At 49.7% G+C, this 12,789-nt stretch overlaps 1 protein-coding gene and 1 pseudogene across 1 annotated transcript; both read right to left on the reverse strand.

Moving 5' to 3' along the window:
- Positions 1–301: 301 nt before the first annotated feature.
- LOC127187289 (uncharacterized) lies at positions 302–419 on the reverse strand (annotated as a pseudogene).
- Positions 420–8,380: 7,961 nt separating this feature from the next.
- Positions 8,381–12,485, reverse strand: Fezf2 (FEZ family zinc finger 2). Its single transcript, XM_051139742.1, has 5 exons — positions 12,230–12,485; positions 10,988–11,877; positions 10,555–10,689; positions 10,276–10,408; positions 8,381–9,341 (listed from the first exon to the last, which is right to left on the reverse strand). The coding sequence occupies exons 2-5, from the start codon at positions 11,822–11,824 to the stop codon at positions 9,079–9,081; spliced, it is 1,368 nt and encodes a 455-aa protein (XP_050995699.1). The 5' UTR covers positions 11,825–11,877; positions 12,230–12,485; the 3' UTR covers positions 8,381–9,078.
- Positions 12,486–12,789: the final 304 nt, after the last annotated feature.

A 12,789-nucleotide genomic window follows, 5' to 3' on the forward strand; every position in this document is an offset into this window, starting at 1 on the left:
GTCTCCAGTTCTGCCTCTGTTCATTGTGCCCACAGCCTTCCATTTTTCACCACTTACTTGCTCCTCTTAGTAGCACCCAGGGTCTCTGAGTGTCTACGGTTGTCTCAGGAGTGATCTCAGGAGTGCTATGCCTCACTTGTGTATTATGGCACCAGGCAGGGGTCATCTCAGGCATGGTCTGCCCTCCAGTCACCAAGCCTGTGCAACATCAGACTCATTGCTATCTCAGGCTATCTTCCTGTTTAGGCCCCATGGTGCTTGTCTGGTTGTTGTCTCAAGCTTGCTTTTTTTCCCCCCGGGGAATGTTAGTTTACTAATCATTCAGGTGTTCCTAGGTCAAAAGACTGAGTGTAGACATAGCTTTGCTCCTCTCTGCCACCTACACCTACTGACAAAGCAGCCGCACCTGCAAGGACTCTATCCTATTTTGAATATTAAAGGTTGTAAAGACAAAGCAACCTGGTCTTTGAAATGTTAAGAAAATCACCCACAGCTGGTATCACAAACAGCCATGAGTGTTGAAATCAGCTGGTTTGTGGAAGCCCACAACCCAGGGCATTACAAATTAGGGCTACCTATGTCCCTGGAAACAGGTAGCCTGTGTACCCAGACCACGGCTGATAGGATATGTCCACTGACCTAATGATTTCTCTAACGCCAGAAGACCACACCTTTAGACAACCATGAAAACCAGTCACATCCTCTGGCGACTTCTCAGTGATAATTGCAATGGCTTACCTCAGTGTCTCCAAGAGGTGGATCTGGTGTCTGAGGAGTCCTCATGCAGCCTGTTTTGGTGAATCCTGCCACACTCCTTTAGCACAGTAGAAATCTGGATCTTAGAGTAGGCAAGCCTCTAGCTCACAGTCCCAGAGTTGCTCAGAAAAACCAGGCTTCACAGGTGGGTCAAGTGAAACCAGGCTCCATTACACACAGCGGAACTTGGTGCCTTCTGGGCTCCGCGCTTTCACATTGGCTGCCTAAGTTCTTCTTCTTGTTGTTTTCTCCTCTGGAGTTATCTCAGGAACCACTCTTCCTAGAGAAACATCATGGCCTTCTCTATTTTCTAGTAGTTTTCACTCAGGGCTCTTAGGGTTGTGAATACTGGAGAAGTCTACACAGTACACGCGCTTCAGTCACACCAGGCTCTGATGAAGCGAAGCACCAGATCTTGATTACCTGGCTCTCCTCTTCGAGTACTTTCAGTACAGGAAGATCTTCCTTAACAAGGTAGCAAACAGGCCCACCCCAGAGCAGCAGACCACGTTCTACCCAAGTACAAAGTCTCTGCCTACGCAAAAGTCCTGAATAGGACTCTCAGCCACCCTTTTTGGGTCAGCAGCTCAGTCCTGAGGCTTTGCCTGTAGGCTGCTGTGCTCTGATTGGCCATGCCTGGGTCACATGCCAAGCGTGGCTGGATGGAATAGCTCCCACCTTAACCATATGGACTGAGAGTTGGGGGAGGGGCTGGCTTCTCCAATGGAGATGTTGGATGTTGTTACCAGACGGGAGAATGACGATCAGCGGCAGAAATAACAGATGCCCACTACACACACCAACCCAGACTGGATTCGATGCCCAATTTTGTCTTCATAAACACGCATTGGGTGGAGATTTTTTTTTTTCTTATTGCGTGTGTTTTTCTCCTCAACTAAACTATAAACTCCTCCAGGGCGGAGGCTGAATCTTCTTTGTAAATCTAGAACCCGGTAGAAAACTTGATGCCTACGAAGTAGTCAAACCGTATTTACTGAATGAAAGATCAAACGTATTCATTTAAAAATCGCCCGTGATGCTGTCTCATCTTTCACAAGCAAGCAGCAGGGTGAGGTGGGAGAAAGAACACAGATGCTAAGTCACTGTTTTTCAAAGTAGAGTCTGGGAACCCTCCTGCACCAGAACAAATTGCAGATGTCTGGGCCACCAGTGAGACTGGTAAACACTGTGGAGGCAAGTTTAGCAAAACCCTTATGGGATTGGTATCCACACGTGTGTTAAAAACCATGGCATCGTAAGAGAGGAACTATCATCTCCACTGTGTTCTGATGATTTGAACTATAATTGGAGTGGGGGGAATGAGGGCGGGTCATACCTGTCCTCGGCTTGCTGCCCTTTAATATGGGGTTAAGAAGTATGGGAGTACACTTCAACGGTAGGGCACATGCTTAGCATGCCCCAGACCTTGCATTCGATCTCCAGAAATAAGTTAATTGACAAACAAGAGATATCTGAAGATACTGGGTCTAGTGAGAAGTCGACACAATGATTCAAGTGGCTTTCTTATAATATGTAGGCGGTTTACCTTTGCAGTCTTTTCTATTTTGTGGCCCTCTAGGGTGGCTCGTTTGCACCTCCCAGGTGCTGTTCTGAAGACCCGGGTATGTGTTTAATCATTTCATCCTTAACCTGGGAGACAGGTATTCTTAACATGCCCATTTAAAGCTGTGTAGTGCATGTATTTGAAGTGTATGCACATGCTCACATGTACATAGGTGCATGTGGGGAGTTCAGAGGACAACCGGCATGTGGGGGTTCAGGTCTTTTCTGTTCCCACAGGGATGAGCTGAGGTCATCAAGGTTGGCAGCTTTCAACATGCCCGTTTTGTAGATACAGAAACGGATAAAAGTCACTGTCAAGTTGTGCAGTTGAGGCAGGATTTGAATTCAGCTACTTCGATGCCAGTTCCAAAGCCCCTAACTCTATACAGTACTTTCCTCTTAGAAATAATAATTCCTCTTCCCCTAGGATATTCACTAGCCAATTAGGAGCCATGGCAAAGAATCAAACTCGTTGGATACAAAAAAGCTCTAAATATAGGGCTGGAAAGATAGCCCAGCAGTTAAAAGCACTGACTGCTCTTTCCAGAGGGACCTGGGTTCAAATCCCAGAACACACACATGGCAGCTCACAACTGTCTGTAACTTCAGTTCAGGGACACTGACACCCTCACACAGGCATACATGCAGGCAAAACACCAATGCACATAAAATAAAAGTAAATAAAAATTTATTTAAAAACCAACAAATAAATAAATAAAAACAACTGAACAAACAACCAAAAACCAAAAAAGCTCCAAATAAGACCTCTGGTGAAAAAAAGAGTAGGGACAGGAAGGATATGGTCACTATTGGTCAGATCAATAGCTCAGAGGGAAAAAGCACACTGTATGTCCACACACTGGTCTAGCTGCAGCAGAGAAGGCCCCTTTTCTCTCCCGCTCCTCACACACACATCTCTAGGTTCTCTAACACCTCTGTGCTTTGAGAACCAGGAGTCGGTCTTTAATCTTAGATGACTGTTTTCATTCTGAATTGCTATATTTCCTTTTCCTCCCTTCCTTCTAGACACCAATGCGTGTCTCTCTGGGAAGCACGAGCAAAGCCTGAGGTGCAAGCCAAGCCCTCAGACACGTGATAGCTGTTACTGAAGATCTGAGGAAAAGTAGCAAACCTCGGCTCAAGATCCAAATGCTGTACTCTAGTATCTGCGGGTGGCACAGGTCCTGAGAAGAAATGGGAAGCTCTGGGCTTTGTTCTGGGGTGCTTGGCTGTTGAGCACTCGGAGACACGCCCCCCCCCACCTCACCTGTGGATTCTGTTCTGGCTCTGGCGACACTGTGTTAAAGGACCTTTAAACACTTCTGCTCCAGGAAGTACCAGGATGCTTACAGTTAGCGCACTGTACTCTGGCTCACGCAGACACATAACCTTGACCTACTTGTTCAAACAAGGAAACATTAAAATAAGGCAGTTTCTTAAGCCGGATGAACAAGGGTGAGATATAACTTTAAATACCCTGTGATCTAGTCCACAAACCCAAGTGTGATCAAAGTTCTTGCTTTTCTTGCCACCTCTTTCCCCATGCAGAATCGGGACCCAGTCAATAGGGGTGAAAATTTCGACAGGGCTATGAGAAGAAAGGATAGTAGATCATTTTAATACGTGTTAGTGACATATGGTATCCCCAGAGGCCAAGTAGGGTCTTAAAGAGAAGGGGTAAATGTCAGGAGCTAATTACCAAATTAAAAGAACTTTGGAAGGTACCCCTTCAATGCTGGTCTGGTGTATTTTCGTACCCAGAAGAACTATCTAGAGGATGGGGGATGGGCAGTAGGAGTTTCAGCTCAGCACCTGCAAAAAGGTCCAGGGTGGGAAGGCTGTCCTCTGTCGAGAACCTGCTTTTCATCCACTTCCCTAACTCTTGGCCTGTTGCATTCTTTACCACTGCCTGTCCACTGTCCACCAAGGGGCCTGGCCATGGCTCCCTTTTTCTTGAGCTATGTACTTTCATCCAGTTTTGAGCAGCCCCATTTCAGATTGGCCTTTTTATGTTTGATATAAAGAATAGTTGTTGGCCAATTTCATCTTTTCATCGCTGTTCTCTAGGCCTGAATCCAAGCAGTTTGTCAGATGCTCATTAACTCCCCCTTTGGCTCTTTCTAGTGTGTCTCCTAAGCTCATTGTGCCAAGAACTAACGCTTTCTTTTACACGATTCTCTTTCTCTGCTCCATCAGGGAGACAAATTACTTTCCAAAAGGGATCGCCAGGGATGGTTTAATGAGAATTTCTTTGGGGCTAGGCATGGAACGCAATGTAGTTAACATTCGGTGGACTTAATTGGACTTTTCTTTTCTGCCTCTTTTTTAAAAAAAATCTGAAGCTATCCTGTTAATCTCTCATTTGTAATCAATTGTGTTGACTAAACAAAAGTCTAGGTCGTCTTTTCTTCCTGTCCCAGACAATCCTTTGTTGCCTCTAAATGCCTCGTTCTTGAGTGATCCCGGTTCTGTAGATGGGCCCGATTGTTGACAGTTCATTATTGCGCTTTTGTCCACTTAATCTTTCTTGCTGTGTTTTGCATGTGCACGCCTTAATGAGCTCCGTTGGCAATTAACATGTTTCTGGGAGCAAACTGGTTGCTCAGACGTTTGGGAGGGAAGTGCAGGGAAAAGGGCAACGCAGCTGCCTTGAGGTTGTTTATTTCCCAGCGTTTTTCTCAAGACTCCTGTACCCTCTTTGGCAGGCCCCCTCCTTCTCCTTCTGCCCTCCCTCCACCCCCATCCCCCACCCCCGACAGTCCATTTACCACCTGCACACCTGACGTGTTACTGCTCTAACTCTAGGCAGCCGCCTACCTTCTTGTGAGCCAAATAGAAAAATGGCGGGGACCCCATGTAAACCCATTTCTGCAGCCAAGGCAAGAGCATGCAGAGTACCCCCTCCAATGTATCTGGATGCTGGCACTCCTCTGTGTCGCTCTTTGTAGAGAGGAACCTCTAACCCGCCTAAGGCAATAGGACTGTACAATCTGTTATGTACAAGGCTGTGGCTTTGGAAGAAGGTTTTTTTTTTTTTTTTTTTTTTTTTTTGAGTCTTGCTGGCAAGATTGCTGAAGTGTGAGCAGTCATGGACAGAACAAACATCTTGTAGGGGAAAAGATAATTGGAGTCTTTTTTGTGTCTATGACAGGATTCCCTTCCCCCGCAATTTGATTTTTTTTTAAATATTTTTTCAGGGTGGCCTCTTCAATTTAATCAAGGTTATAATATTAATATGCAATGGGTGACTACCTTGTTTAAGTCATTTATTAATATTTCAAATTCCAAGTCATACAAACAACTTAGTATTATGGAGAGAAAAACGAGATAAAACAGAGCCTTTCACCCACCAATTCCAATGCATGAAGCTAATCTGGACACAGCCTAAGATGGTCAAGTAGGGAGTTTGGTGTTGGCTACACAGCCAGGTGCTGGCTGTGGAAAGGTGACCAGTCACTTAGACAGAAGGTGCCTTCCTCTCTTTACAGGTGAAGGAATCCTTTCCTGGATCGCACACCCAAAATAACAGACCTCTTCAACCCAAGGAAGGCAGAGCTAAGCTGCCTAGATTTAGAACTGTTTATGTACAATTACTGTCAGATGTGAAATAGCGCCTTCTCAGGTGCTCACGATTGACAGGAGCTGGTGTGAAGGTTAAGTAACAATCAAGAGAAACAACCTCAGGGGGATGGGGATGTGAGGGAAACTGAACAGGTTCACCCTTAGAGGACCCCTTCCTGGCAGCAAAGATGAGCAGGAGGGAGCCGCCAGCTCCTCCTGAGCTATATTTTATTTACTTCAGAGTTTGCAAAGAAACAATTTCCATAGCACTTTAAAACTGCCAACCTGAAAACACAGTTCTCCAGTTTACAAGACCTGGGATCCTTTTGTAAAAAGTTACTTGAAAAGTTACAACCAAAGACTTTCTCAAGGGCTCTGTTGCTCATGGCTAAAAAGCTAGCCTTCTGGATGGCACCATCACCTCTTACATTTACCAGGTTTTCTTATGAGAAGGACACTTGACCATGATTTCCACCTGCAAGCCAGTTCCTCTCACATTCCACAGCCCAGCATCTGCCTTTGTATAAATATCTTCCTGGGGTGTTTAAAGATGTTTTTGACATGATAGAATCTCCAAGCAGCACATCTGAAAAGGGGCCTCTCAGGGGAGAAGAGGAGGAGAAGGAGGAGGAGAGAGGAAGAAAAGAAGGAAGGAAGGAAGGAAAGAAAGAAAGAAAGAAAGAAAAGAAGAAAGAATTTTGTTGGAAATGATTGTTATGGAGCACTCAGGTGTTCTAGAACGGAGTGGGGTCTAAGAACGCCAAGCAAAGTTAATAAATAAAACACTTGGAGAAGTGCAGGCGCTGACGTCTCAAAGTCAAGCAACCTCCACGTTCGAAGTTCGTGTTCACTGCGGCAGAATTCTCCTCACCCCTCTGGGGTTTCCTGGGCTTTATAGGAGGCATAGAGAGTTGGTAGTTAAATCAGCCTGCTCCAGCGGGTCCCGATCTCTCCCTGGGAACTGCAGCCAGCACAAGATAGCATTTAAATTCCCTCTAGCTTCCTTGTCCCTCTCCCCTGGCTTCGGCTTCCCAGACTTGGGGGAGGAGGAAGGGGAGGAATACAAAAAAACGAGGACGCTCTCCTTTCAGGAAATGGAATTCTAATGTACGCGTTCCTATTTCTGAATCGGAGGTACTAAAAATACCCCTGCGACAGCCTGAGGAAGCTGTCGCTGTCCTCTGTGCAAACAAAATCGACAATTCTCCTTCTCAGCGCAATGGGTCTTCAGATTGGGAGGGGGTCCAGGACAGAAGGGTTGGTTGTACCAGGATAGATCTTCCACCCTGGCCAGGAGCTTCTCCAGGCCACAATCCTGAGATTGCTTTCCATCAATGAAAACTGGAGGAAGCGATGGTCTCTTAGAAGCCAGGACTTTGGATCCCTGCCTTTCCTAGCCCTGGAACTCTGGGCATGTCATTTAGATGGTCTCTGCCTCTGTTTCTCCGCAGAGTGGAATAATCACAGATACACACACACAGACACACACGCACAGACACACACGCACAGACACACACACACACACACACACACACACACACACACACACACACACGTTTTCAATTCGTTGCTAAAGCTGCAGCGAAGGTGTTGAGTGCCTAGCTGGGAAAGAGAGCCCTGGAAATACGATTTTCCTCTTCTGGTGGTGCTGTCAATAATGAGTGCCTACTGTATACAACGCCTTGCGTTGGCCTAACCCTCACTCGTCACTGTCAGAGTTACCTGGGATTGCCCTTTGCAGTAACCATCCTTCCCTCCAAATAGCCGCCACCAGCGGTGGAAATCCGGGCGGGGTCAGCGCTCAGCAGTCCTCGCCCCCTCAACTTGGAGGCTGCGTGGAAGAGCACTCCCGGGGCCCCGCGCCGCGTTTCCTCTGGTGTAGAAGAACTGTGTTCCAGAAGACGTGGGCTGAATCACCGCGCCGATATTAAGAGTGTGGAGGGGGTGGGGGTGGAGGGAGGAGGCCAGGCGCGACGCGCCAGTAATCCGAGCTCTTGATTATCTAGATTCGGATCAAACGGGGCGGCGGCAGCGGGCCCCCTCCTGGGAATGATTAGATGATTAATGTAATGCTGTTTGAAGGGTCTCTGTTTTCTCTCTTAATTTGGGTCATTACTTAGAAAGCAAGCGTGAGATCATTTCATCAGCGTGCATGGCGGCAGAGATAGCTATTGAGAAAGTGGGCTAACTGCGTGATAATCAGGACCCGGGAGGACACAGCCGCTAGCTCCAGGGAGCCGGGCGCGCCCTCCCGCGGCAGGGTGCCGCTTACCGAGTAGTCAGCCCAGGCCTAGAGCGCCCACCAGGGACACCACTGGCTCAGCCTAGGCTGGACAGCTTCTAGCTGTCGCCTTCTGAGGAAGCTAGGACCTTGGTTGCATTTCTTAAGGCCGGGGCCTTTTTCCTGCACTGCATGCTGCTGAGCTCAGGGATACCCAACGGCCACTCCACAGCATCCAGCCACATTAAACCCTCGCATTCTTTCTTTCTTTCTTTCTTTCTTTCTTTCTTTCTTTCTTTCTTTCTTTCTTTTCTCACCCAAATAAGAATCCCAGTTATCTACTCAGTCACCATATAAAACATTGGGCTACTGACTGAACCGAATGGAAGTCTTTTGGCCCATGTTCCTGGGTGCTTTAATATACCAGCATACCAGGAGAACCGGCTTAGCATTAGGCTGGCCCCGGTGTCCCAAGGAAATCATATTTGGGAAAAGAAAAGCTACAAATGCCTAGTTCTACCTTGTTCCTTGGATTTGTTGATCTGACTTCGTGGCGAGGGGTTGGGGAAAAGAAAACGCGCACTAATGGTTCTGTTTATTGAGTCATATATGTGTAATATTCCGTGTTCGCTTGTACAGGAGAGATTACAAGATTGTGTGAAGATGGCTGGGGGCATCACGCTCTTCTGGGCGCTCACGGTGAACAGGCTGGGATTAAAAGCCGGCTGACTGAGGAGAGAAGCCGAGGCCTGGAATTAAATATGTTTCAGCGCACTGGATTTAAATACGTTTCCTGAATGTACAAAGGTGGGAGTCACGCAGTTGGTGCCGGTCATCGAGGACACGTTTAACTTTCCGCAAAAATATGCTGGTTTCGATAAATAGATTTTAGCCTCTCTGCTATAGTTTTTTTTTTTTTCCTTTTAATTTTAGAAATAAGTTTGTACTTGAGATCTGCTTGAGTTGGTATAGGGCTCTCAACTCTGAACTGTCCTGGCTAGGTCCTTTACGGAGGGGGTGGCGGTGGGACCCACGCTGTCATGAAGTTTGCGCACATGTTTCTTTAAGTCAAAGTTTCTGCAAAAACCTTTGCCGCAAGTGGCGCACGTGAAAGGCTTCTTGTCGTTGTGGGTGTGCATGTGGAAGGTCAGGTTGTAGACCTGGTGAAAGGCCTTGTTGCAGATGGTGCATTTGTACTGCTTCTCGCCGCTGTGGGTGAGTTTGTGATTCTTGTAGTTCCCTGCAGGAGAGCAAAACAACAAAACAGCAAAACAAAACAAAACAAAACAAAAAAAGTAGTGGTTTGTAGTGGAACGAACCCCCTGCCCCCTCACTCTGTCCCCCCCTCCCTCTCACTCTCCACCCCTCGGTCCCTGCAGTGGCTCAGAAGGTGATGCTTGACTAAGCAGGCACGACCTCTCCAGACTAAGAAGTTGTCAAACTTTGTACGCATCAAGGCCTGGGCCCTCAGAAAGGATAGTGGGCCAGGTCTTACTCCAGCCGCCCGAGCCCCCGTCCTGCGGGGTACAGAGGCCTATGAAGCGTCCCTCCTGCCGAGTTCTGCTGGCTGGGAAACTTTTGTGCATCTTAAGGAGGCAGCAGCGGGTTCTTGGAGCTAATGCCTTGCTCCAAGAAATCCGCACAAACCTAGGCTCTGTAGCTCCGTTCTTAGCCCTCCCCCGCCCCCCGCCATTTACTATCTGAAGATAAAGTAGTACCTTGAAAACTGGGTGAAATCCCAAGGCTCTGGGAGCACTGTACCTGGCCATCCCGTCTCTCCCCACCAACCCCCACCTTAGGTTGCTCCCAGGAGGAAGATACTGCTTAAATTATTATTTTATTTTATTTTTGGAAAGGGAAGTACCGCTTACAAAGGGAAGCTCGTTCTGGAAGGCAATATTCCCTTCGTTTTCTACTTCCTTTCTTCTTGACCCTTAATTCCCAGCTTCAAAATTCAGTCCTCTGGTGAGTCAAGCCTGAATCCAGCAAGGTCTAACCCAGCCAGGAAAGCGGCTGCCTATATCTGCGCAACCCGATTCCAAAGAATTGCTACGCCCTAGCCTACGGCTTTTGTACTGCCTCCGTCATACCCACTTCCTTCTCAGCCCCCCTCGCCCCTGCGACCCTCTGAACCCCAGGAATGAGATGAGGGAGTGCCTAGTTCAGTACCTTACCTTTTTGGTGAAAGCCTTTCCCGCAAAATTCGCAGACGAAGGGCTTGTAGCCCGCGTGGATGCGGATGTGTGTGTTGAGCGTGGAGCTGCGATTGAAGGCTTTGCCGCACTGGTTACACTTATGTGGTTTTTCCTGCGGAGAGGGGCGTGCATACAGTAAGGCAACATCTCGAAGGAACACAGGAAGCCCCCCACCAAAGGGTAAGGAGACTCTAACACGGTTGCTCAGACTAGGGCGGTTGGTGCATGCCGCCAGGGCCTGACCTAGGGGCCACGTACCTGGGTGTGGATAATTTTGTGTCTGCAGAGAGTGCTGGCCTGGCGGAAGCCTTTGCCACAGACTTTGCACACAAACGGTCTAGCTCCGGTGTGGACTGGCATGTGTCGGGTGAGGTTATAGTGAGCGTTAAACACCTATGGAAGGATGAGAGCGGGACGTGTGCTGAGTCTGCCAAGGGCCTGGAATCAGCCCCGGTGGCCACAATTTATCTGCCCCAATCAACCCTCCCATTCAAAGCCCGAGTCCTTTTGTCAACTGTTTGACGATCGACAACAACCCCATTTTACAGAATAGGAAACTGAGGCTCAACTGGACATCCAATGGAGTACGCAGCTATTTGGGGGAGCTCCTCAGCTTGAGAAAGAAGTGTACAAGGCCGCCCAACAAAGCCGGTGGCTGCTAGCTCCCTCCCCCAGAACCTTAAGGCCTCACCTTGCCGCATACTTCGCAGGTGAAGTTTTTGGGTTTGCTGTCTGTAGAGCCCCCCGGTAGTTTGCTGTGGTTCTTGACTCCCCCTCTTTCGGCCGTCAAGGCCGAGTTCTCCTTCAGCACCTGCTCCAGCGGCGCAGGCAAGCGCTCCTTATGGGGATAGGGAGCTGGATGGGGGAACTTGTCCGCAGTCAGGCTGGCCAGTTTGGCGTTCTCCAGTAGAAAAAGCTTGGGGTGAGCAGCCAGGGAAGTAGGGGCCTGTGCGTTGAGGAGACCAGATGGGAAAAGGTGGCCTCCAAGGAGCTCCGATGGCGGGTAAGCAGTGGAGTCCAGGTAGTTGAAGTAGTAGAGAGAGCCGCTGGCAGGCAACCCCACCGCCTGGTTGATGACCTGCGGCTTGATGACCCTGCCGGCCGGCAGCGCAGAAGGCGCGAGGCCCAGTTCGGCCTTGCAGCACACGCCACAGTTGGTTTTGCACAAGCCGCTGGCGCCGCACACTGGGGCCCCCCCGCCGCTGCCTCCTCCTCCACCGCCGCCCGCCCGGAGGCTGCTTTTCCAGAACTCCGAGTAACTGAGCAGTGTCTTGGACGGCACCTCGTAGCCTAGAGGCTGGAGGGGGATCATACAGGGCAGCGGCGAGCAGAGGTTGAGCAGTTTCTTGCTCTGGCTGCTGTCTGCCTCTAGCGCAGCAGGCCGGGGCTCAAAAGGCGCTCGGGGCTCGGAGGTCTTGGCCATGATGCGCTCGATGGAGAAGGCTAGTGTTTTAGAAGTAGCCGGCGACGCTCCAGCGCGCGGGCAGGCCGGGGGCACCATGGTCTCCAGGGAAGCTGAGCTGGCCATGGCGCGCCAAGCTGAGCCAGGCTGGGCCAGGGCACAGCCTCTCTCCTCTAAGTCTGCATTCCGGAAAAGGCAGGGGGGGGGGACCGCAATTTAATAAGCACCTAGTCGGCCCGGGTCACCCATTTGCATTCAAATGAACAGAGGCAGAACAAAGTGCACCCAAGGGTACCAAATTACCGCCCATTAACCCGGCGAGCAAAGGAACCCACCAGCTCTTGCCCTGGGACTATGAAAGGGGAAAGAAGGGGGAGGCTGTACAAAGGAAAGGAGAGGGGGTAGAAGAAAGGAGTCTCAAATTAACACTCCCCAACCCTTCCCTGGACCCAGGCCTCCGCCACGCGTGCTGGGAGCTGGGCACTGAAAGAGCAAAGTTAAAGAGGACCAGGAGAGCCACCTAGCTTTTACCTCTTTCCCCCACCGCCAAGGAGATGCGTTCCGAGCCATGCAGCGTGTCTCTTCTGTCACATTTTGATGGCAAACATCTTCCCCTCCGCGTGAGATCACTGTCTTTTACATTCAGCTGACATCACATGAAGTCACTTGAAGTGGAATGACATGGGCGGCGGCGCGACTCCCGTTGAGGACCCTGCGTTCCCCCGCGCCCGCCGGCCGCCGCCACCGCCCCTCAAACTTTAAAGGAGGCAACTGGCGCCCGCGCTCCCTTCGGGAAAGTGCGAGCGGTTTGCGAATCGGGAAGGAGGGAAGAGAGGGAGGGGGGAGGGGGAAGAATCGTGATGGTTTTGCCGGTGGAAGGAGGTGGGGGGAGCCTAAATCCAAACCTAGGCAGAGTTCCTTGCGTGATTCACAACTTTGGGGGCCCTACAGGTTTAGGGTACGCGGGGAAGGCGGAGTGTCCCGGACGCGCTACCTCAAAGGGCCCCTGGGTGTCCGTCTAATCACCGAAGTATCCCTTAGCCCTGCGCAGCCGAGCTGGGCACCGTGCTAATAAACTGCCATTTACCTAC

Source organism: Acomys russatus, chromosome 3 (assembly GCF_903995435.1).
Source record: "Acomys russatus chromosome 3, mAcoRus1.1, whole genome shotgun sequence".
Lineage (NCBI taxonomy): Eukaryota > Metazoa > Chordata > Mammalia > Rodentia > Muridae > Acomys > Acomys russatus.

What these genes read in the sequence shown, in the direction of transcription:
- Fezf2 (XM_051139742.1), bottom strand. Translation starts at nt 11,824, where the DNA reads ATGGCCAGCTCAGCTTCCCTGGAGACCATGGTGCCCCCGGCCTGCCCG. An exon ending in CCTGCGAAGTATGCGGCAAG is followed by an intron (nt 10,690 to 10,987) that starts GTGAGGCCTTAA and finishes ATCCTTCCATAG; the next exon opens with GTGTTTAACGCTCACTATAA. An exon ending in GAAAGGCTTTCACCAAAAAG is followed by an intron (nt 9,342 to 10,275) that starts GTAAGGTACTGA and finishes GCTCTCCTGCAG; the next exon opens with GGAACTACAAGAATCACAAA.